Here is a 25,148-nt window from a genome sequence, read left to right on the forward strand (position 1 = left end):
TTTATCAATTAGAGTATAGATATTGATACAAAATCCTTTTGTTCAAAATCCCAGTGTGCTAAATTAATTTAGTGTACAGGATGTTCCATTGCTTGTTACATTTGTTCCTGCAGGACCCTCTTGGAGTTTATTGATAGACCACTAGATCAATTCATGGGTTAGTGAACAGTCAGTTTGATTGGTCAGCCAGCAAGTGCTCCAGGTAAAGGTCAAAGACAGGGGATAAAAACATGTCCCAGTTAAGAAAAAAGAAAGCAGCAAAGAAATAGGCTCCAAGTTAGAGAAGGGGCTGCAGGGAGCAGACTTTAAGTGAAGTGGGCATGAAAGAAGCCTAGAAGATCCATGAAGGCAGCCAAAGGTTGGTGACTCCATGCTGTGGAACATTGGGGCATATGTACCCCTTTGGAGCAGTAGTGTTCTGCTTGCCACGACCAAAAAGCGGAAACTGTGCTTGGGAGCTAGTATATGAATCCAGGAGATTCCAGGGAATTCAGGAGAACAAAATCTAGGAAGAAGAGATTGAAACCTGCAAGGTTAGCTAGTGTTGAAGTATTCTGAGTTGGAGCAACATTTGGAGAGAATTCCAAATAAGATCTTTGAAGGTGAAGATGAGAAAGACGGAATTTCAGTAACATTGGTTGACTCAGCATGACTAACAACTGGGTGGGTTGTTGAGAAATCCATGGTATCTATTTTGGTCATACCTGTCATTTAATGTGCAGTGTGACCTGTCACAGTTGGCTTGTTAATTCACAAGTACCTCATCCTTACCCTGAATGTTAGAATATAAGATAACTATTTGAAATTGTTTTATCTTTTTGATCTTGTACAGTTAAGTTGATTTTTGTTAATTTAAAACCCTTGGAATCTTGTGGCTTTCGTCACTTAGTGTCTTGGCTTTCAAACTTTGTCTGCTTAAACAAAATGTTATTTGTTAATAACCAGATCTCTCCAACAACTTGGGATATTGGCTAAGGATCATGATATTCAGAACTTTCATCTCAGCATGGCTCCTGAGGTTTGCCTATCATGGATACTGCCAGTAAATTGGTGTGGAGGAGGTAAGGGCATATGGTGGTGGTTTGGCATTCATGGATTGGCAGGAGTTGGCACCAAGTAGGAACAGGGACTATAATGGGCCATGGGGAAAAGTGGGGAGGGTCATAGTTGGCACGAGTTGACAGTAAGTTGGCATAGGAGCTATAAGGGACCCTGGAAGTGGATTGAGAGGCATAGGTTAGCATGAAGGGTATAAAGGTCAATGGGAGGGAACATAGATGGGACATGAAGTGTGGGTGGGGGGCTTGAGGAAGGGTGAGAACTAGAGGTCTGATCTAGCTATGTTACACTGTGATGAAATTTCAGAACACTGTGGTGGCCTTTTAAATAATGAGCCTCAGCACTTAGCAACTCTTGAAGCTGTCCCTGAACTGCTTCTGCATATGGCGGGCCTGATGCCAACATGCATCCAACCCCGAGGTGGGCACACCAAGCAGGAAATTTCTCAGCTCTAAATCCAGGCATAAGTCTCCCAAATCCCAGAAAGGTGTTATTGTTATCAACTAGTAAATAGTTGTGCTGGAACCGGTCCCTTTGTTTCTAAAATGAAAAGCAGTGGGAATTAGAGATAGCTGATTACCATTTCTACTTTGATACAAGGCAAGGGTACTTCCCATTGTCGTGAAAGGAGGAAAGAGATGGTCATTTTGAGATCTGATTACAAACCTCCCTATAAGCCCAGACATATCACAGACAGAAGGCACTTGCAGTCTTGATCTTGGAAGATTTGCAGCCAACTGAAAGAAGAGAGCAAAAGACAGATGCTGGCCAGATTGGCACCTTAAGCAGAAAATTGCTAATTCTACCATTCGCCTTGTGCAATGCGAATGGGGGCTCACGCTCAGTTTGAAAACCAAGTTTGTAAAAAGTGAAAACAAGGCTGGAGGATTCACCTAGCTAAAGCTCATTTTTAACATTTAAGAAAAACTTGGACAGGTACATGGATGAGAGGGGTGTGGAGGGATATGGTCCAGGTGCAGGTCAGTGGGACTAGGCAGAAAAATGGTTCGGCACAGCCAAGAAGGGCCAAAAGGCCTGTTTCTGTGCTGTAATGTTCTATGGTTCTATGGAGACACTCCAGGAAAATTTTGACAATGGATCATAGTATTTGGAAAGAAAAAGAATAGAAGGAAGACCTTTGAGAACTGTGAAACACTTTGGATTGGTTCCAGAAGTGAATATCTACTTAGGAAACCAAGTAACATAACAAAATTATGATCTTCAGTTGTCAGTAACAGAAGAAAAGAAATAGACTTTGATTAGGTGTTTAAAATATATGTTGACTACAAAAAGAAATTAGTGATTAATAAAGCATGTTTTGTCTTCAATCATTGATCAGTTCTTTCCAAATGTGAAATCTTGACATGGTATCCTTTCAGCCAATAACTGGAAGTTTGAATTACTCGTTAAACCACTATTTGTCTCTAACTAGAAGTTCGAGTTATTCTTTAAACCGTTATTGGTCTCTATAACGGTTATTGGTCTCTGTAACAAGTCCCCGACCAACTTATATTTGTAGAATGCAATTCACTTATTTATCTTCATGAAGCCCAAAACAAATTATAAAAATGAAGTAAATTAGAGAAAAGCATGGCACTATACCTGTAGCAATGGTTGCACCTACAAGTCTGGCTCGGATTAAACCATGACGTTCTTGTAGGTGAATAACATGAACTTTTGGGAACTGCGACATGTATTTATCTAAATTTTCTTTCAGATATTCTATATAACAAGGAGAAAAGTAGAATGTGCTGGTTAAATTGATTTCTATAAGAAATAATTAGGTACATTTTCATACTTGGACACTTCAAAGGACTTTCTTTCTTCAGAAGCAAATAAAACTTAAGTGACAAATGCATATTCTCAAGATATAAACCAGTAACCTAAGAAAATAAAAGTAATAAATTGCCACATCTCCTACATATCGATTGCCAAGACAAATGATAGAAATCTTTCATTATTATAATATTTCAAGTAAGTTATTATTGCTAAAAATATATTTTGTCGAGGATTTTCATCTTGTACTCATCAGAACAATAGCAAGAGTACCAATTCAATGGAAACAACTTTGTACTGTATGACAAGAGAATTTTGACCGGTTGGCAAGTTGACTCCAATTGATTAAGGCATTGCAATGGAGAATGCACCAGTTAATGGTGACTGACACTTAAGCCAAGCATTGTTAGATAATTTAAACCAGGTAGCTTAACTCTGATTTTTTAAGGTATTGTCCTGAGGAATGAAGCAGCATTTTTTTGTATATTCATTCATAGGATGTGAACATCACTGGCAGCATTTATTGCACATCCCTGATTGTCCTTCTGAAGGTTGTGAGCTGACTTCTTGAATCATGCAGTCCATATGGTGTAGGTAGCGTTAGGGAGTTCCAGGATTTTGACCCAGCAGCAGTGAAGGAAAGGCAATATATTTCCAAGTCAGGATGGTGAGTGGCTTGGACGACAATTCCCAGGTGGTGGGATAGAGGTTATGGGCTTGGAAGGTGATGACTTAGGAGCCTAGGTTGATTTCTGTATTGTACCTTGTACATGGTACACAGTGCTGCCACTGTGTGTCAGTGGTGGAGGGAGTGATTTTTTGTGGATGGGGTGCTAATCAAGCAGGCTATTTTGCCCTGAATGCTGTCAAGCTTCTGAAGTGTTGTTGGAACTGCACTCATCCAGGCAAATGCAGAATATTCCATCACACTCCTGACTTGTGTTTTGTAGAGGGTGGGGGAATATATAATAAGGGACAAAGCAATGGCCGAGCAATTGAATACATACTTTGGTTCTGTCTTCACAAAAGAGGACACAAATCAAATGCCAGAAATGTTGGAGAATGCAAGATTTAGAGAGAGGAAAGAACTGAGGGAGATCAGTATTAGTAGAGAAACGGTGCTGGGAAAATTGATGGGATTGAAGACGGATAAATCACCAGGGCCTGATAATCTACATCCCAGTTAAGGAAGTGGCTCTAGAAATAGTGGAAGCATTAATGGTCATCTTCCAGAATTCTATAGACTCTGGAACAATCCCTGCAGATTGGAGGATAGTGAATGTCACTCCAATATTGAAAAAGGGAGGTAGAGAGAAAACAGGGAATTATAGACCAGTAAGCTTAACATCAGAAGTGGTGAAAATTCTTGAATCCATTATCAAGGGATTTATAGCAGAGCATTTAGAAAGCAGTGGCAAGATCAGACAGTCAGCATGGATTTATGAAGAGGAAATCATGCTCGACATATCTGTTGGAATTCTTTGAAGAGGTAACTAGTAGAGTTGACATGGGGGAACCAGTCTTTGTGGTATATTTGGACTTTCAGAAAGTGTTTGAAAAAGTCCCACACAAGAGATTATCATGCAAGGTTAAAGCTCATGGGATTGGGGGGAGTGTACTGAGATGGATAGAAAACTGGTTGGCAGAGAGGAAATAAAGAGTAGGAATTAATGAGTGCTTTTCAAATTGGCAGGCGGTAACTTGTGGAGTGCTACAGGAATTGGTGCTGGGACCCCAGCTATTCACAATATATATTAATGATTTGGATGAGGGAACAAAATGTAACATCTCAAAGTTTGCAGATAATACCAAGTGGGAGGGTGAACTGTGATGAAGATGCAGAGATCCTTCAGAATGATCTGGAACGGTTGGGTGAGTGGGCTAATCAATGGCAGATGCAGTACAATTTGGATAACTGTGAGGTTATTCACTTTGGAAGCAAAAACAAGGCGGCAGATTACTACCTGAATGGCTGTGAATTGGGAGAGGGGAGTGTGCAGCGGGACCTGGTGTCCTCGTGCACCAGTCACTGAAGGTAAGCACGCAGATGCCGCAGGCGGCAGATGGCATTTTGGCCTTCATTGTTAGAGGTTTCGAGTACAGGAGCAGGGATGTGTTGTTGCGATTATACAGGGCCTTGGTGAGGCCACACCTAGAGTATTGTGTGCAGTTTTGGTCTCCTTTTCTGAGGAAGGATGTTCTTGCTCTCGAGGGAGTGCAGCGAAGGTTTACCAGGCTGATTTCAGGAATGGCAGGACTGATGTATGAGGAGAGATTGACTAGGTTAGGATTGCTTTCGCTGGAGTTCAGACGAATGAGGGGGATCTCAGAGACTTATAAAATTCTAACAGGGCTAGACAGAGTAGATGCAGGGAGGATATTCCCAATTGTGGGGGAGTCCAGAACCAGTCTGAGGATTCAGGGTGAATTTAGGATGGAGGTGAGGAGATATTTCTTCACCCAAAGCATTATTGGTCATCTTCCAGGATTCTACAGACTCTGGAACAATCCTGCAGGATTGTTCCAGAGTCTATAGAAGAGTGGTGAGCCTGTGGAATTCATTACCACAGGAGGTAGTTGATGCCAAAACATTGAATTTATTCAAGAGGCGACTGGATAAAGCACTTGGGGTGAATGGGATCAAACAATAGGGGGAAAAAGCAGGATTAGGCTATTGAGTTGGATGATCAGCCATGATCGTAATGAATGGCGGCGCAGGCTCAAAGGGCCAAATGGCCTCTTCCTGCTCCTATCTTCTATGTTTCTATGACAGGCTTTGGGGAATCAGGATATGAGTTACTCAATGTAAGATTCTTAGCCTCTTCCCTGCTCTTGTAGCCACAGTACTAATATGGCTAACCCAATTCGGTTTCTGCTCAACGATGGCCCCCAGGGTGTTGACAGTGGGGAATTCAGCGATGGTAATGCCATTGAGTGCCATAGTCATACAAAACAGAAACAAGCCCCTCGGGCCACCATGTCTATGCCAACCATCAAATACCAATCTATATGATCCCATTTATCTATATTTGGACAATAGCCTACTATGTCTTGGTGATTTGAGTGCTCATCCAGATGCTTCTTAAATGTTGTGAGAGTACCTGACTCTACCACCTTCTCAGGCAGCATGTTCTGTATTTTCACCACCCCTTGGTGAAAAAAAAACAGATCCCCTCTAAGCCACTTATTCCTCACCTCAAATCTATACCCTCTGGTCTTAGACACCTCTGCCATAAGGAAAATATTTTTACAATCCACCTTATCTATGCCTCTCATAATTTTTGTATACCTCTCTCAGATTCCCTCCTCAGCCTCCTCTGCTTTAGGGAAAACAAACCCAGCCTATCCAGCCTCTCCTCATAACTGAAACTTTCCATCCCAAGCAACATCCTGGTGAATCTCCTCTGCACCCTCTCCGGTGCAATCAAGTCCTTCCGATAGTGTGGCAACCAGAATTGCACACAATATTCCACCTGTAGCATAACTAATGTTTTATAAAGTTGCAACAAGAGCTCCCTGCTCCTATATTCTCTACATCGGCTAACAAAGGTAAGTTTTCTGTATGTGTTTTTCAACGCACTATCTACCTGTGTTGCCATCTTCAAGGATCTATGGACTTGTACACCAAGGTCCCCTTTGTTCCTCAGTATTTCATTGTTCATTGTTTATATCCTAACCTAATTAGAGCTCCCAAAATGCATCACTTTACACTTCACAGAATTACATTCCATCTGCCATTGCTCTGCCCAACTTACCAGCTGATCAAAGTCAGTCTGTAGCCTAAGACTACCCTCCTCGCTATCAACAGCACCACCAATTTTTGTGTCATCTAAAAAATTACTAATTATACCTTCTACATTCAGGCGTTAATGTATGTAACAAACAGCAAGGATCGCAGCGCCAATCTCTGCGGTATACTGCTGGTCATAGGCTTCCGATCACAAATGCAATCTTCCACCATTAACAAGCCAATGTTGGATCTAATTTGTCAACTTGTCTTGGACCATGGGCTCTAACCTTCTGGACCAGTCTTCCATGTGAAAGGCCTTACTGAAGTCCATGTAAACAACATTAACTGCGCTACCTTCATTAATATATTTCGTTACCTTTTCCAAAAACTAATTTAAATTAGTTAGATAGGATCTCCCACCAACAAATCCATACCGACTATTCCTGATCAATCCTTGCCTTTCCAAGTGTTGGTTAATTCTGTCCCTCAGAATCTTTTCCAATAATTTCCCTACCACTGATGTTAGACTAACTGGCCTGCAATTACCTGGCTTATCCCTACTGCCCTTCTTGAATAAAAGGTGCCACATTAGCTATCCTCCAGTTCACCTAGCACTTGAACTGTGGTGAGCGAAGATTGAAATATCTCCATCAGGGTACCTGCAATCTCCTTCCTTGCCTCCATTAGCAACTTGCGATACATATGGTCAGGCCCTGGGGATTTATGTATCTTTATGCCTGCGAAAACATCTAATACCTCCTCCTTATTAATCTTAAATGTGCTCTAGAACTTCACCGTCCCAGGTGAAATCTCCAGCTACAATGTCTTTCTCCTTAATGAATACAGATGAAAAATATTCATTTAAGACCTCGCCCACGTCCTCTGGCTCCATGTACAGATTGACCCTTTGTCACTAATGGGTCCCAATCTTTCCCTGGTCATCCTCTTAATATACTGATAAGATGCCTTAGGATTTTCCTTAATTTTATTTGCCAATGATACTTCATGGCCCTTCTTTGCCCTACTAATTTTTTTTTTTTAAACACCCCCCCCCCCCCCCACACTCTCGAGCTCCAATCTATCTTCAGAACTGAAGTTTCTTGTCTCTGCAATCATTCTTATAAACCTCTTTGCCCTCTCTCCAATGAGTTCACATCCTTTCTAAAGTGTGGCACCCAGAACTGTATACTTCAATTGAGGCCTAACTTGTGTTTTATACAAGTTCAGCATAATCACCTTGCTATTGTACTCTGTGTTACAATTAATAATGCCTGTGATATTAAATGCTTTATTAACTACTCTCTTCTCCTATTCTGCTACCTTTAATGACTTAGGTAGATATACACTCAGGTCCCTCTGCTCCAGCACACCCTTTAGAGTGTATCCCTTATTTTGTATTGTCTCCACGTTCTTCTTACCAAAATGAATGACCATACACTTCCCCGTATTGAACTTCACCTGCCACCTATCTGCCCATTCCACCAACTTGCCTTATGCCCTTTTGAGGTTCTACATTGAGGTGTCCACCTCACATTGTGAGGTTTTTTGTGGAGCAGGTCGCTAGCCTGTCGCCAAAGGCTAATAGTTTGAGGTGCGCCACTCTGCATCAAGCATAGCTGACTAGGAGTCTCTTCTGCTCTTACTGCCTACCAGTGGCACGTTGGAAGGATTTTACAGGTTGATTCATAACTTGTTGGATGCATTTGGCCATCAAGTCTTGGAGTGGGACTCGAACCTAAAGTTTCTGGCACAGAGGCAGGAACGCTACCAACAGTGCCACAAGACTTCCTCCATAACCGAATAAATAAGGAAAAATTGTTTCCAGTGGTAAAACGGTGAGTAACCCGAGAACACAGATTTAAAGGTGACTGTCCAAAGAACCAACGGCAACACAGGAAGCATTTTCTTCAGCGATTGGTTAAGGTCTGGGATGCATTGCCTGAGGGTATGGTGGAGGCAAGTGCATTGAAGCAACCAAAAGGCAATTAGACTGGACCTGAAAAGGAAGAATGTGCATTATTACGTGGTGAAGGCAGAACAACGGCATAAGTGAATTGTTCAGAGAGCTGGTGTAGACACAATGAACCAAGTGGCCTCCTTCTGTGCTAACAACTCTGATATTTTTAAAATCTGTGATCTGGATTGCACTACCTGAAAGCATGATGAAAGCAGACTGATAGCAACTTTCAGAAGGCAATTTGATAAATGCTTAAAGAGAAAACATTTGCAAGGCAATAGAGTGTGGAGGAGTAGGAACGTAGGATTTAGGAGTAGGATTATGCCATTCAGCCTTTCAAGCCTGCTCCACCATTCAATAAGATCATAGCTGATCTGGTTGTGGTCTGAACTCCATTTTGCCATCAGTCCCTCAAAACCCTCAATTCCCTTGCCTATCAAAAATCTGTCTAACTCAGCTTTAAATAAATTCAATGATCTAGATTCCATTGTTTTCTGGAGAAGAGAATTCTACAAATTAATAACCCTTTGAGAGAAAAAAATCCTCATCTCCATCTTAAATGGCAGATCTCTTATTCTTAAACTGTGTCCCCTGGTCCTTGTCTCTCCTACAAGTGAAAACATCCTCCTGGTATCTACTCTATCAAATTCCCTCAGGGTGTGTTGTATGTTTCAATAAGATCACTTGTCATTCTTCTAAACTTCAATGAGTATAGGCCCGACCTGTTCAACCTTTCTTCATAAAATAAGCCTGTCAACTCAGGAATGATTAGAGTGAATCTTCTCTGAGCTACTTGTTTGTCATATGGAAAATGACTTGGAAGAAAATGTAGCTGGTCTGATTAGCAAGTTTGCTGATGATACTAAGATTGCTGGAGTTGCGGATAGTGATGGAAGATTGTCAGAGAATACAGCAGGAAATAGATAAACTGGAAAATTGGGTGAAGAAATGGCAGATGGAATTTAATCTGGACAAATGCAAGATGATGCATTTTGGTAGATCCAATTCAGGTGGTAGCTATAAAATAAATGGCAGAACCATTAGGAGCATAGGCACACAGAGATCTGGGAGTAGTCCACAGATCCTTAAAAGTGGCAACACAGATGGAAAAGGTGGTGGAGAAAGCATATGGCATGCTTGCCTTTACTGGCCAGGGCATCGAGTATAAAAGTTGGCAAATTATGTTACAGTTATATAAAACGTTGGTTGGGCCACATTTGTGTTGAATTCTGGTCGCCACACTACCAGAAGGGTGTGGAGGCTTTGGAGAATACAGAAAAGGTTTGCCAGGACGCTGCTTGGTATGGAGGTATTAGCTATGAGGAGAGATTGAATAAACTGGGATTGTTCTCCTTGGAAAGACGGAGGCTGAGGGGGCGACCTGATAGAAGTTTATAAAATTATGAGGGGCATAGATAAGGTGAACAGTTGAAAGCTTTTTCCTAGGGCAGAAATGACAATTACAAGGGGGCACAAGTTCAAGGTAAAGGGGAAAAGGTTCAGTGCAGATGTGCGGGGGATTTTTTTTTTTACACAGAAGGTGGTGAGGGCCTGGAATGCACTGCCAAGTGAGGTGGTTGAAGCAGACACATTAGCGACATTTAAGACTTATCTGGATAGACACATGAACAGACGGGAAATAAAGGGATACAGGTGGTTGGCCTAGATAGGACAACGTGATTGGCACAGGCTTGGTGGGCTGAAGGGCCTGTTCCTGTGCTGTACTGTTCTTTGTTTTTTGTACTTCTAATGCAATTTTCAAATGAGGTCTAAACTGTACACAGTACTCCAGATGTGGTCTCACCAATGCCCTATACAGCAAAACTACCCTACTTTTATATTCCATTTCCCTTCCAATAAATGCCAACATTCTATTTCCCTTCCTAATTGCTTGCTACACCTGCGTAGTAATACTTTGTGATTCATGTTTCAGGGCATCCACGTCCAGAAGTGGGACTAGGTGGATAGCTCTATCAAAGAGCTGGCACAGGCATAAACGGCTGAGCAGCATCCTTTTGCACTGCTTTACAATTCTATTTTAAGCCCCTAAACCAATACTTGTAGAGTCCTGAATGGAATATGTTTGAAAGGATAGAATTATAAAACCTGAATAACATTAGAAAAACAAAACCAGTTTCACTGACTGTGGTTTGAATATTTATGAAAGCACTCAGTTATTTGCATTTGTCAGTCACTTACCCAGTATAGAGAGATTACCAGTCAAACATGAGCAGTTAACTCATTTTGGGGACAGGCACTGCAAACCACTAGCAACCTATAAGCATTGAACTGATACTTTACTCTGTTTATGCATTTTCAAATTACTAATTCACATTTTGTCTTACAGTACAGCATAGATAAAAAGCTCTCTGAGAAGGGTCATAGAAGTCCCTGATGATAGCTCCAAGTGATAAAGGCTAGACAGCCTACACAACTAAAGCAAAGAGCCAGAGTCTACAGGGAAGTTCACATCTTCAAATAAAGTTCAATATTGAATAGAATTCTATTTTATTCTTTCCCTCCCCCCCACTAGTATCTCGATATGTGCATTCACTAACATTTAAAGTGCTGTTCAGCCTTTATCTTTTCAGAGTGAAGTGAAAACTTTTATTTTCCCTGAAGGAGACTTTATTTTCTAAAACTATATTTTTCTGCTATCCCCATATGAACGAGGAAATAAAAAGCTTGCTTCACTGAATTTACTATTTTTAACAAAAAGTACAATCATAACTGGCCTTCCAGATTTTAAATTGGTTTTTCCAATACAAAATCATTCAGGGAAACATTGTTAATGAATCCATAATCTTTGTCAAAGGTAAGTTCAACTGGATCTGAATGATTTTGAAATGTTGCATCATATCAAACCACATTTGAGAAGCCAATATATATACACAACTAGTTCAAGATATTCCAAATGAAAGTATTTATTAGAGTTCACTTGTCCAGTAAATAAATGTATTGTGTGGTGAATTAATGAGACAAACAGTCCAAGAGCTCATCTCTGCTGTTGAGACACTGTCATTCAGCATCCCTAAGCTCGGGAGAGTAATAATTAGTTGGGTGTAATGCTTGTGATTTCTTTCTGTTGGATGTGAGTAATGGTAGCAATGCTCTATTGTCTAATAGCTCAATGAATGGGTCTTTATATAATGACCGAGGGGATGTGTCTGGTAATTGAAAAATATTTGCTTTGCACTTTTTTGTCAAAACTGATGCATTGGTCACTGAATCAGAACTATAAAAAATAAGATTTATGATTCTTCGTGTCTTACGTTGTCTCTTCATTTCCCAAAAAGTTAAATCCATATCATTTGGTTTGCTAGCTATGTAATAAGTTATGGTTTAAATACAGCTCTAAATGGAATTGCAACATTCATTACATATAATTATTCTTTTCTGGAGCAAAATCTGCAAATTAAAATGTTACTCCCACACAATCATAACCTGATTTCAAAGTTGCTTCCTTTTTACTTTTCCTTACATACAAACTGATTTTGTGAATTCAGTCAGATGAATCCTAACCATGAGCTTTTATCTCTTGTAAAGGAAGGCAAAATCTACTTAACTGCAAAACTCTCACATATGATCCTTCTGCATTTTTATTTTCTTTATCGTTCAAACAACATTTATAATATCTATAATAATATTGACAATGACTATAAAGATGCAAAGTAAATTATGATGAATCGGATGTTGATAACAAGCCTAATAAAACAATTAACTCAAACAGGTATAACTAAAGGCGTTTTCTGCAATGATTTTCCCCAGTCAGCCCTGGTAATTTCAAGGCAAGATTGGCGGAAAACCCAGAGAAAACCCAGACAACTGATCATACATACTCAAAACAATTCTTGGCAATAAAAATTTGGAAAGAATGGAATTTGCCAAGTTTATTTCTACTTATAATTCAGGCAGCCCAACTCATACAGAACATTGTGATTATTCTGTGGTTACATAAAAAATAGAAACAGTCCAGCTGGCTTTAGCTGCAGCAGCAAAATAAAAATTCATACAATTCTGAGACTGACAAAATATGATGATAATCATAAATAGATGTGCTTCTTTCAAGTTTAAGAACAACTGCTTCTTTGCATTTGACTCCTATTTAAAGGTAATGATTTACAGGAGTCCTTTCAGGAATATATGGTTCAGTCCTTTCTTACCTTTGGTGCTGAAGTCATCCACAAGGATAACCTCTTTAATAAGATGAGCAGGTGATCTGTTAAACAAGTCCTTTCTTACCTTTGGTGCTGAAGTCATCCACAAGGATAACCTCTTTAATAAGATGAGCAGGTGATCTGTTGAAGATGCTGTGAACAGACCTCAGAAGTGTAGACCACACTTCATCCACGAAGCACATGATGACGCTGGTTGTTGGAAGGTTGTTGTGAACTACCTGGTCGGAACACCTGGAACAAATATATCCCCAGCGATATAAAGTTTAAGCAGTGAAGTGTCATGGCATTTTGTAATGTTGTTTCAATGCAAATGTAAACCTATCGATTCTTGATTCCTCTTTACATTCATCAACCTCCTTCAAATGAGATAGAAAACGTGGTCCCAAAACTGACCATTGGAGAACACCACTGTCTACCATCCTCCAATTGAACAAAAATGACTCACGAGGGGTCACGGGCTCAAGGTGAGAGGGGCGAGGTATAACTCGGATATCAGAGGGACGTTTTTTTACACAGAGAGTGGTGGGGGCCTGGAATGCGCTGCCAAGTAGGGTGGTGGAGGCAGGCACGCTGACATCGTTTAAGACTTACCTGGATAGTCACATGAGCAGTCTGGGAATGGAGGGATACAAACAAATGGTCTAGTTGGACCAATGAGCGGCACAGGCTTGGAGGGCCGAAGAGCCTGTTTCCTGTGCTGTACTGTTTCCTGTCATTAAGCTAATTTTTTATCCAAGCTGACATTGACCCTCCTATTCTAAGAACTTCAATTTTGTTGACCAGCTTTTTATGTGATACCTCCCAACACTTGCTTGAAATCCACAAATACAACATTCATTGTATTCCCTTCAACAACCTTCTCTGTTACTCATCAAGAAAATCAATTCGATTCAACTCCAATCTCCCTTTTACAAATCAATGCTGGGACCCAAACTTCCCCGAGTCAGTATTGTCTTTTCTCCGATTGTTTCTAAAACTCAACCTACTACTGTTGTTAAACTGATCGGCCTATAGTTACTAGAAATGTTCTTACATCTTTTCTCCAATAAAGGTGTCACATCTGTTACTCTTTAATCCTCTGGCACCTTCCCTGTAACTATGGAAGATTGGAAGAATATTGCAAGCCTTTTGCTATCTCCAGTCCTACTTCCTTTAACAAACAGTGATGAAAGCCATCTGTACCAGGCAACTTATCCATTCATAAGTCTAACCAACGTTTCCACTATATCCTGCCTATCAATTTCTACCCCACTACACCCACCATCTCTGCTGCTGGATATTTAGTCAACCATCTCTACAACACTGATACAATGCATAGTGCATCCATCAAGTATACATCTCTTAGTCCTTAATAGGATCCTCCCTGCCACTATTTGCATGCCAGCAGAAGATTTTGGGGTTCCCTTTTATGTCATCTACTATTCTGTTCTCATACTCAGCCTTTGCCAATCTAATTTTCCTCTTCAGATCTCCTCTCAACGTACTGTATTCAGCCTGGTCCTTGGTTGAAGACTTCGTGCATCCTACACCCTTTTTTTGTTTCTGTCTCTTGTCATTCAAGGAACCTTGGCTTTGGTTCTCCAACCTTTGCCCTTGTTGGAACATACCTTAGCCTGTTCCTGAAACATCTTAAAAATCACTCAGTATTCCATAGGTTCTTCCTGTTTGGTCTTTGGCTCCATGTTATCCTGGCCATACCCTCTTTCATCCCATTCATTTTAGTCTTTTCTAATTTATGATCTTTGCTTTTCTCCATTCCCAGTCTAATTATGAAACAAGAAAAGAGAATACATTTATTCTTCAAGCAAGAACCAGGCCGAATACAATAAGAGATGCTCTTCAACACTCTCATTCCTTTATGCATCTTTTGCCTCTTTTTACCTCCATATGCCAGTGGCAAACCCCTGTCAATTTAATTTATACCCTCCCCAACTACACTAGGGAACCTTCTTATGAGGGCATTGGTTGAGGGGCAACCTGTCCCTTTGTATAGGTGCCTCCTGCCCCTGAAGTACCAATAGCCTTTTATCTTTTGGTTAATTGTCCCTCTGTTCGTTGTAGTCTGAAATTACATTGGTATTTAGGAGTTCTCTGTATAATTGAGTACATATTTCCCTATTACCAGAATGTAAATAAAATCTTCTCTGTTAAACAATTGCTAACAATCTATGCGCATGAAGTTTCTTAATTCAAAAAGGTTCTCCAGTGGCAATAGCCAGTTTTCGGCTGCATTTCAAGGAATAGGGACACGAGGCTGGTGGACAATAGCCAAAGAACAGATAATAATTAGCTCTCTAAAACAGCAAATGCATAAATTAAGGTTAAAAATTTACAGGTGGGACACTCATTGGAAAATTACCGTTGTACATATAAAGAGACACTTCATTTTTCCCTCATTTTGTTAATGTAGTCTATTTATTTACCCAAAAAGAGACACTATAAAGAGCCTTAAAGAATCTAGAAAGAGACATTCGCCTGGTGCAGAGAGGGGACCTCCTCGTTAACCTTGTTCTGGGTCAGGGACTATCATCTCTCTCATTTTTGTTTCATTTATTGACTATTGTTTTCTTGAAGGAGAAAAAAATAATAAAGAGACACTTAATTTTTTCCTCATTTTGTTAACTTGGTTTTTTTGTTTACCCAAAATACAAAAAAGAGACAGTTACCTGGTGTGGAGAGGGGCAAGGAGGGAGGAGGACCTCCTCAAAAGCCTGTTCCTGGGCCTGGCCATGGCACGGTACCTGGGGGATGTGGCCAGGTGACCAATGATCTCCAGGATTGTTACAGAAATATTGATTTTTTTTCCATGAGCATGGATAAAAGTTTGAAATGTGGAAGCCAAGTTTAAACTTAGGCAGACTCTGCAATTTGCCTACTGCAAAGTTTGAACAGTTTTCATGCAGCAGGCCTTGGACAATCAACTACCTATTGAAACCAGACAGGCCTGGAACTGCGTGGCCAGTGTTAATGGCCACATTGTTTCAGAATGAACCCTTGTTTTCATCTCCAGTGAACCTTCTTTGTTAAAAGAGTGCTATGCAGACTTGGTGGAACTCAGCTCAGTAGGAGGGCAGAGGCATAATGTGACAAGGACTGGACACAGACCATAGAATCTTGGAGAAGGTCATGAAGAGAAAAACCTGGAGTCCCAGCTCTCTCTCTCTCTGCCCTTTCTTCAACAGCATCTCCAGAGCCGAGCAGCACAGCATCCCCAGCTCCTTGTAGCTTGTGACAAGCATCATCAGATTGACCAGATCCAAAATACCACCCCGGTGAGACGAACCATAGATCAGAACCAGCCCTAGACGAGAGGGAATGCCCAAATCGATGACTGAAACATCAGCCAATGCTCAAAGACAGAGGAACTTATTGAACAGGTATTACCAGTCTTTTCAGACAAACAGTTCAAATATAGTGATAGGGTGTGGATAGGGTGCAGTGAATCCTCGGAAGCACGTGTTAGGAGTAGATAGCTAATGTAGATTTGAGACTTTTGACTTCGAGATTTCAGGCTTTTCTGAAGAGTCCTATGAAGAGATTGAATATTGTTTTTCCTTGATAAAGTGTTCAGTAAAGTTGTGTCCCCTTTGTCTATCTCACCATGTAAGCACGAGTTAAAAAAGGTTACTGCAAATTGGCCAAGGTTAGTCAGGGTTTAATTACCCACCATTCACTTTACAACAAGGAGGAATGTTCTAAATCCAGGGCTTGTGACTGACATGAAATGCTATAAAAGACACTATGGGATGATGGTGATGTAGTGGTAATGTCATTGAGCGAGTAACCTAAAGGCCGAGGCCAACACCCTGGTTTGAATCCCGACATAGCAGCTGGCGGAATTGGAATTCAACTAATATATATATATATATTATAATATATATATATATATAAGTTAACTGCTCTTTTAAGGGGCTGTTAATTTGTTTATTTGATCTCTTGACCCAAAGAGTGTAAAGAGACATTTTTAATTTATTCATTTGAATTTTGATTTAATTTATTGTCACATGCACAATAAAAAGTATTGTTTCTTGCACGCTATACAGGCAAAACATACCATTCATAAAATACATAGAGGAAAAAGAAAAGGATAGGGTGCAGAAATTAGTATTGCAGTTACAGGTATGCTGAAGAGAAAGATCAGCTTAATATATGTTAGGACCATTCAAAAGTCTGATGACAGTAGGGAAGAAGCTGTTCTTGAGTCTGTTGGTATGTTTGCAGACTTTTGTATCTTTTTCCTCACCCCCCTAATGTAGAGTTCACCCATTTCTTCGGTGGTGTTTGGACGGTGGGGGGCCAGATAGTTGGTGATCTGAACATCTAAAAACTTTAAGCTCTTGACCATCTCCACTTCAGCACCATTGATGTAGACAGGGACACGTTCTCCACTATTTTTCCTAAATTCGATGGCTAGCCCCTTCGTTTTAATGACATTGAGGGAAAGATTATTGTCGTCGTACCATTTCACCAAATTATCTGGCCGCGATTTTCCTGGCCTGCTGCACAGCTTGAGAAGCATAGGGGGCTGGGAAAAGTCAGCTGGTGGCCAAAAGCTGTGGCCAAATTCTTCTCCAACTCGATTTTCAAGTTTGCTGATGACACCACCGTAGTGGGTCGGACCGCAAACAGTGATGAGACAGAGTACAGGAATGAGACAGAGAATCTGATGAACTGATGCGACGACAATAATCTCTCCCTCAATGTCAACAAAGTGAAGGAGATTGTCAGGAAGCGTAGTGGAGAACATGCCCCTGTCTACATCAACCGGGATGAAGTAGAAATGGTTGAAAGCTTCAGGTTTTTAGGTGTCCAGATCACCAACAACCTGTTCTGGTCTCCCCATGCTGACACTATAATTAAGAAAGCCCACCAACGCCTCTACTTTCTCAGAAGGATAAGGAAATTTGGTATGTCAGCTCCGACTCTCACCAACTTTTACAGATGCACAGTGGCCCAATCCATTCTTTCTGGTTGTATCATAGCTTGGTATGGCTCCTGCTCTGCCCAAGACCGCAAGAAACTACAAAAGGTTGTGAATGTAGCCCAATCCATCACGCAAACCAGCCTCCCATCCATTGACTCTGTCTATGCTTCCTGCTGCCTCGGCAAAGCAGCCAGCATAATTACGGACCCCACGCACCCCAGACATTCTCTCTTCCACCTTCTTCCATCGGGTAAAAGATACAAAAGTCAGAGATCACATACCAACTGACTCAAGAACAGCTTCTTCCCTGCTGCCATCAGATTTTTGAATGGACCTACCTTGCATTAAGTTGATCTTTCTCTATACCCTAGCTATGACTATAACATTACATTCTGCACTCTCTCATTTCCTTCTCTATGAGCGGTATGCTTTGTCTGTATAGCATGCAAGAAACAATACCTTTCACTGTATACTAATACATGTGGCAATAATAAATCAAGTTTTAAAAAATGGGAATCGTGACTGGCCGGGCCATTTTTTTTAACGTAATCAGCCTTGTGCCGGAAAACAACGCAAGGCTGATTACGCTATGCAAATATTTATTTCCATCTATTTAATGAGCCTGAGATGCAATCATCCAGGCTTGCTAATGTTTTTGACTCCGCCAGTGGAGGTCCACATCAGCATGGATCACGTATGGTCCCCAGCACCAGGACCAGCTGTGATGGCCTCGCTGGAGAAACCAGAGGCCACTGAGGCCCCCTGGGGAGATTGGGCATGACCAGCCTGGCACTGTTCACCTGGCATCGGCTACTAAGCACCCTGGCACTGCCAGCCTGGCACACTGCCAGTACCCACTGGGCACCAAGCAGTGCCAAGGGGGCAGAGCTTAATGGGAGTGGGGCAAGACAGGGATGGAGCCAGACCAATGGTAGATGGGAAGTAGGAGGGGAAGGAATGGGTGAACTCTCCATTGGTGGGCGGGGAGGGGCATGGTTAGGGCTGGTGGTGGTGCCGGCGCTTGGAAACCGACCATAGTCTGGGGAGGGTTGGCTCGGGGTGCTGATGAGTCAGGTCAGTGATCGGGAGGTCGGCGGTGTCCAGGGAGGGGAGGCTCGTTGTTGTTTGAGATCCAATCCACTACAGTGGTGTCGTCAGCAAACTTGAAAATGGAATTGGGGCAGAATTTGACCACACAGTCATAAGTGTCATAAGGGGCTAAGGGACACAGCCTTGCGGGACACCAATAGAGGAGTTGTTATCTATCCTTATTGATTGCAGTCTGTGGGTTAGGTCGTCTAGGATCCAGTAGTAGTGGGAGGAGCCAAGCCCAAAGCCACAGAGTTTGGAGATGTGTTTTGTTGGGATAATGGTGTTGAAGGCTGAGCTGTAGTCAATTGTCATGAGTCAGACATAGGCGTCTTTGTCATCCAGGTGTTCCAGAGTTGCATATAGGGCCAAGGAGATGGTGTCTGCTGTGGACCTGTTGGAGCGACAGGCGAACTGTACTGGATCCAGGCAATCTGGGAGACTGGAGTTGATGCATGCCATAACTAACCTTCCAAAGCACTTCCTAATGATGGGTGTTATAGTCTCCAGGGGGTGGTCATTAAGACACGCTGCCAGGCTTTTCAGTGGTACAAGGATGATGGTTGTCTTCTTGAAGCAGGCAGGGACCTTAATCAGAGTAAGGAGAGGTTAAAAATGTCCAGGCACCTCGTCTAGGCTAGTCGCTCTCTGTGGGTTAACTTTCAAGAAGGCCGATCTAACATCTGCGATAGTGACCTCGAATATCGGTTCAACCAAGGCTTCCGGAGCAGATGATGTCTTCTCGCTGACCTCTTGCTCTAAACTAGCATAATTTGCATAGAGCTCATCGGGGATTGTTGCCAGCTTTACTACTCATCTTCACTTGTAGCCTGTTATGTAGTGTCATAATTGGTGGGTGTTTGTGTGACTAGCCTGGGACTCTAGCTTGGTCCGGTATAGCTTCTTGGCATCGTCAATGATTCTCTGTAGATCGTACCTGGATTTCTTGTATAGGTTTTAAGTTTAAGTTTATTTATCAGTATCACAAATAGGCTTACATTAACACTGCAATGAAGTTACTGTGAAAACCAGGGTCACCCGACTTAAATGCCTCAGACATGGACTTCAGTAAGCAGCGGATGTCCCTGCTCATCCATGGTTTCTGGTTGTGAAACACTCGGATTAGCTTCTTTGGCACACATCTTCTACGCACTTACTAATGAAGTCTGTACTGTAGTGGTATACTCATTTAGGTTGGTCGCTGAGTTCTTGAATATTGACCAGTCCACCGATTCGAAGCAATCCCGGAAGAGATCATCCTTTTCCTCAGACCAACATGGCATGACTTTCTTTATCGGATTCTGCAGCTTTTGCTTTTAAACTGGGAGCAGGAGGACAGCCTTCTGGTCTGATTTGCCAAAGTGTGTATGGGGGATAGAGCGGTAGACATATTTGATGTTTGTGTAACAGTGGTTAAGGATGTTTGGGCCTCTGGTGGGACAGGATATGTGTTGGTGATATCTCGGTAGGACACTCTTGAGCTTGGCCTGGTTGAAGCCACCAGCCACGACAAACAAGGCCTCGGAATGTTTCATCTCAAGGCTACTTGTGGTGATGTATATTTCATCCAGCGCAGTCTTCACATCAGCATGGGGTGGGATGCAAACTGTTGTCAGGATAACAGAGGTGAACTCCTGCAGCAGGTATTAGGGGAGGCATTTCAGAGTCATGTACTCTTAAGTATCCTTAAAAGGAGCAGAAACTCACTAGCGTTGCTACATCTGAGCACCAAGAGGTGTTGATTAGAAGATAGACTCCACCTTCCCTAGCCTTGCTTGAGGCCGCCATGTGGCTTTTGCTGCCAAATAAACCTGTTGGACTTTAACCTGGTGTTGTGAGACTTCTTACTGTGTTTACCCCAGTCCAACGCCGGCATCTCCACATCATGGTCAGAATCACTACAGTGCAGAAGGAGGCCATTCGGCTCATCATGTCTGCAGTGATTCTGATAGAACATCTTACCCAGGCCCTATCCTTTTGACTTCATCAGGATAGAAAATGTGTCCATTTTAAAGAAAATTCCGTGTTCCTACAAAAATGTGCCATCCTATTCTGGTTCAATTCGGGTCAGATTCATACAAGCAAAAGGCATTGTCTGCATTCTACCTGGAATGTAATTGTCATCATTATGTCTGTGGAACTTTGAGCTAATTCAGTGATCTATATTCCAGTCATGAAACGGACCATAACTGGGTCCCACCTGTTGAATAGAAACCATATACAATGCACACCCATGTTGCTGTTTTGATATAAATTAATGACATACCTTGGATCTAATCTGTTAAAGTTTGTACAAAAAAACTAGGAAGAGATACTAGTTTTGAGGTGCAAATCCATTAAAATAAAAACAGTCATGGTCCAGACAATATTCAAATGTGGGGAAATTCCTTTGCACTTCTAAGCAGGATATTGCAACCTATTTCTGACTTTACTATTGTTGGCTTGCTTATGGTTTATGGATCTAATTTACTTCCGCAATGATGTACGCATATGCCAAGAATGTAGATTCAATGTCAGGAACTTATGCTATAAAGTAAACCAAACTGGAGGATCTGAAATGATTATAAAGAGTGTACTATAAATTTAAATTATTGTTCTCAGTAAAATAATCGTTAGCATATATTACAGCAATTAAATTAGTTCCAGCATTTGAAAATACTTTTACAATTTGAATTCTTTACCACCACCTGTTCTAACAAACACTGTAAAAGAATCTATGCAAATCTCATAAAATGTATTTGGTTTGCAATACATCAATATAAATTTAGGATTATTTAAGAGTATGGAAAATGATAGTTACAGCAATGTAACTATCATTAAATGATAGTTACAGCAGAGGGTTTAAACTAATTTGGCAGAGGGGTGGGACCCAAAGCAGTAGGGAGATAGAAGAGAAGGTTGAGGACAGCACAGAAGTTATAGAGAGCACATTAAGTAGTAAAGGCAGTGTCAGTAATCCTAGTACCAGACAGATCAGGCAAAAGCAAGAGAGAGCAAGGGAAATCCAGATTAAACTGCATTTATTTCAATGCAAGAGGCCTGATGGGCAAGGCAGATGAACTCAGGACGTGGATGGGTACATGGGACTGGGATATTATAGCAATGACTGAAACATGGCTAAGGGAGGGACAGGACTGGCAGCTCAATGTTCCAGGGTACAGATGCTATAGGAAAGATAGAACAGGAGGTAAGAAAGGAGGGGGAGTTGCACTTTTGATTAGGGAAAACATCACGGCAGTACTGAGAGGGGATATATCCAAGGCTTCGGCCACTGAGTCTATATGGGTAGAACTGAGAAATAAGAAGGGGGAAATCACTTTGATACGGTCGTAATATAGGCCCCCAAATAGTCAGCAGAAAATTGAGGAGCAAGTATGTAAGTAGATTACAGATAGCTCCAAGAAAAATGGGGTGGTAATAGTAGGGGATTTTAACTTTCCCAACATTGACTGGGACAGCCTAGTATTAGAGGGTTGGATGGAGAGAAATTTGTTGAGTGTATTCAGGAGGAATTTCTCATTCAGTATGTGGATGGCCCGACTAGAGAGGGGGCAAAACTTGACCTCCTCTTGGGAAATAAGGAAGGGCAGGTGACTGAAGTGTTCGTGAGAGATCACTTTGGGACCAGTGACCATAATTCTATTAGTTTTAAGATAGCTATGGAGAATGATAGGTCTGGCCCAAAAGTTAAAATTCTAAATTGGGGCAAAGCCAATTTTGATGGTGTAAGGCAGGAACTTTCAAAAGTTAATTGGGGAGTCTGTGGGAAGGCAAAGGGACGTCCAGTAAATGGGAGGCTTTCAAAAGTGTGTTAACCAGGGTTCAGGGTAAGCACATTCCTCTTAGAGTGAAGGGCAAGGCTGGTAGAAGTAGGGAACCCTGGATGGCTCGGGATATTGAGGCCCTGGTCAAGAAGAAGAACGAGGCACATGACACGCACAGGCAGCTGGGATCAAGTGAATCCCTTGAAGAGTATAGGGGGTGTAGGAGTAGAGTTAAGAGAGAAATCAGGAGGGCAAAAAGGGGACACGAGATTGTTTTGGCAGATAAGGCAAAGGAGAACTCAAAGAGCTTCTACAAATACATCAAGGCCAAAAGAGTAACTAGGGAGAGAGTAGGGCCTCCCAAGGATCAACAAGGTCATCTATGTGCGCGGATCCACAAGAGATGGGTTAGATCCTAAATGAATATTTCTCATCAGTATTTACTGCTGTTATCCATGCTGTAAACAATCAGGTTCTAAAATATAAAGCAATGAGTAACCAAACTGATGCGTGCGATTTGGACCATGGGCTACACACGTACCAAAATATATTCTATAAATTGCCAGACAACTGAGATTATGTAATTAGAAAATTAAACACAAGCAAGCAACAGTACTTTACTAATGACAATCTCACCCTTCGGGTCTGGTATCCGGGATAGCTCTATCCAGTGGGATCATGTTACTGAGGTATACGTTGAAATGTCCCTCATTCCACTTGTCCTTTGCTAATTTTTCATGTTCTTTTGGCACAACTGCTCGCTGCCCAAACTGACCGATGGCTTTAGGATCACGAGGTGATATGGTCATGTCAATCGCCAAGACTTTGTGTACTCCTACAGTGGAATCTAAATGAATGACTGAATGATTTGAAATACCGCCCAATCTCTCCTGACCAATTGTTTCATTGATTTTTGGAGTCAATCTCATCCCAATATCTTTGGGAAAACTCTGTTGCTCGATGGCATGTGTCTGGTTTTTAAATTCTAAATTGTTCATCGCTGTTCTGTTCGTTCCAGGGACAATCTGTGTGGCGTTGGTTAAACCGCTTACAATTGTTTTTTCAGTTACAGATTGTTTTAATACATCTCCGGTGTCAGTGATATTATTGAGGGATTCGTTTTTCGTTCCATTCCAAACTTTGAGAGCGGGAGTTGTTTTCCCATGGGAGTGTTTGACTGTACCACTGACCACCGGAGCCGCAGGATGTGGCTGGGTGGTTTTGACAGATGAATTAACCTTGCTTCCTTCTTCCAGCGCGGCTTTTACAGAGTTCGCCGCCGCCGCTCTGTCTGGCAGGGAGACAGGGAGAGACTGGGAATCGGGAGCGGCCTTTCCCGGGCGCCGGCTCTCAGGCTTCCCCTCTGCCGCCCTCACGCTCTGCTGCCACTTTTCTCCGGGCAGCCCAGGCTGCGGCTCCGGTCCAGCGGGGGACACCGGCCGGCCCGTGATTTCCCCCCCGCCGCCGCCGAGGGACTGTGGGGCCGTGCCGGGAGCGGGCCGCCGAGCCTCGGGCACCTTCGCCGGTAGAAAGGCGGGGTGAGAAGCCGCGCCTGGCGGCCGGGAGGGCGCGGGAGCCCTGCTGCTGGTGGTGCTGCTGCTGCTGCCGCCCCGTGGCTCGGGCTGGGGAGCCGTTGGCCGCTTCCAGAACGTTCCAGCGGGGCTGCGACCGTTGGCCGGGGGGCGCGTGCCGGCCGCCGCGCGACGCTGCGCCAACTTTGCCGCCGCCGCCTCAGCCCGCTGCCTGTTGCCGCCGCCGCCATCGCCGCCACCCGCCTGCCAGCCGCCGGCAGCGGCCTCCCTGCCGCCCAAGGCGGCCAACTCTCCGGCTCTTTTCCTGATCATCTTGTGCAGCTCCTGCTCTTGCAGCACCTTCGCCCTGAGCCGCTCCAGCCGCGCCAGCTCCTCTCTGGAGACTCGACTGTTAATCTCGCTGAAGGAGAAGCGCAGCGCTGCCATGTCAAAGATCAGCCAGATGATCGAGGCGGCGAAAATGATCGCCAGGATCCTGCTGCTGCCTCGGAACAACCTCCTCACTCTGTTCATCATGCTGCTGCCTCGACCTTGCAGCGGCTGACCCCCCCCTCACTCCTCGCCCTTCCAGCGGGTGACCCCCCCCTCACTCCTCGCCCTTCCCCACGATGTGGTGGTGCCCCCCCTCTGTCTCCCTCCTTCTCTCTGCCTCTCTCACACTCCTTCCCTCTCTGCCTGCGTGGCATTTCAACAACTGGCTTCCCCAAGAGCGATCCAGCTGTGCAGCGCAGCATTGCACAATGTGCAAAAACACCCCGGAACACCTATCACCTTCAACCAGAATAAATATTAACAACCACTAAAATCTTAAACCGGATCTTCCAACTACATAACCATTGTTCCTCGTTACAAGGTGCATCACAGCAAGTCCACGTGTCCAACTTTAGATCCTTGTTGGGAGCGGCACCAACGATCTTGAATTGTTCATTATAATCCCAATTTTATGCGTGAATGGACTGACTGTATTCGTTCCCTCTAATAAATAGTTTTAAGCCTCGGTTGTATATATGGGCAACGAAATTTCGAAACATCAGACTAAAGCCGAGAAATAGCTCGAACATCGTGTTTTCTCCGGTTTGAGCTTTTGTGTAACTGCTGACTTTTCAAAGTTTCATCAAACGTTTTGTGGATTAAGAAGC

At 42.7% G+C, this 25,148-nt stretch overlaps 1 protein-coding gene across 1 annotated transcript in view; it reads right to left on the reverse strand.

Moving 5' to 3' along the window:
* Nucleotides 1–24,623, reverse strand: part of galnt5 (polypeptide N-acetylgalactosaminyltransferase 5) — a 62,046-nt gene extending 37,423 nt beyond the window's left edge. Inside the window, exons 1-4 of the mRNA XM_078228329.1 lie at nucleotides 24,600–24,623; nucleotides 23,114–24,567; nucleotides 12,765–12,931; nucleotides 2,662–2,781 (exon numbers count right to left, since the gene is read on the reverse strand). Of these exons, the coding sequence (XP_078084455.1) occupies nucleotides 2,662–2,781; nucleotides 12,765–12,931; nucleotides 23,114–24,525 (1,699 nt within the window). The 5' untranslated portion in view covers nucleotides 24,526–24,567; nucleotides 24,600–24,623. The remainder of the gene's footprint in view (nucleotides 1–2,661; nucleotides 2,782–12,764; nucleotides 12,932–23,113; nucleotides 24,568–24,599) is intronic.
* Between the last annotated feature and the right edge of the window lie 525 nt (nucleotides 24,624–25,148).

The sequence above is a fragment of the Mustelus asterias genome, chromosome 14 (genome assembly GCF_964213995.1).
Source record: "Mustelus asterias chromosome 14, sMusAst1.hap1.1, whole genome shotgun sequence".
NCBI lineage: Eukaryota > Metazoa > Chordata > Chondrichthyes > Carcharhiniformes > Triakidae > Mustelus > Mustelus asterias.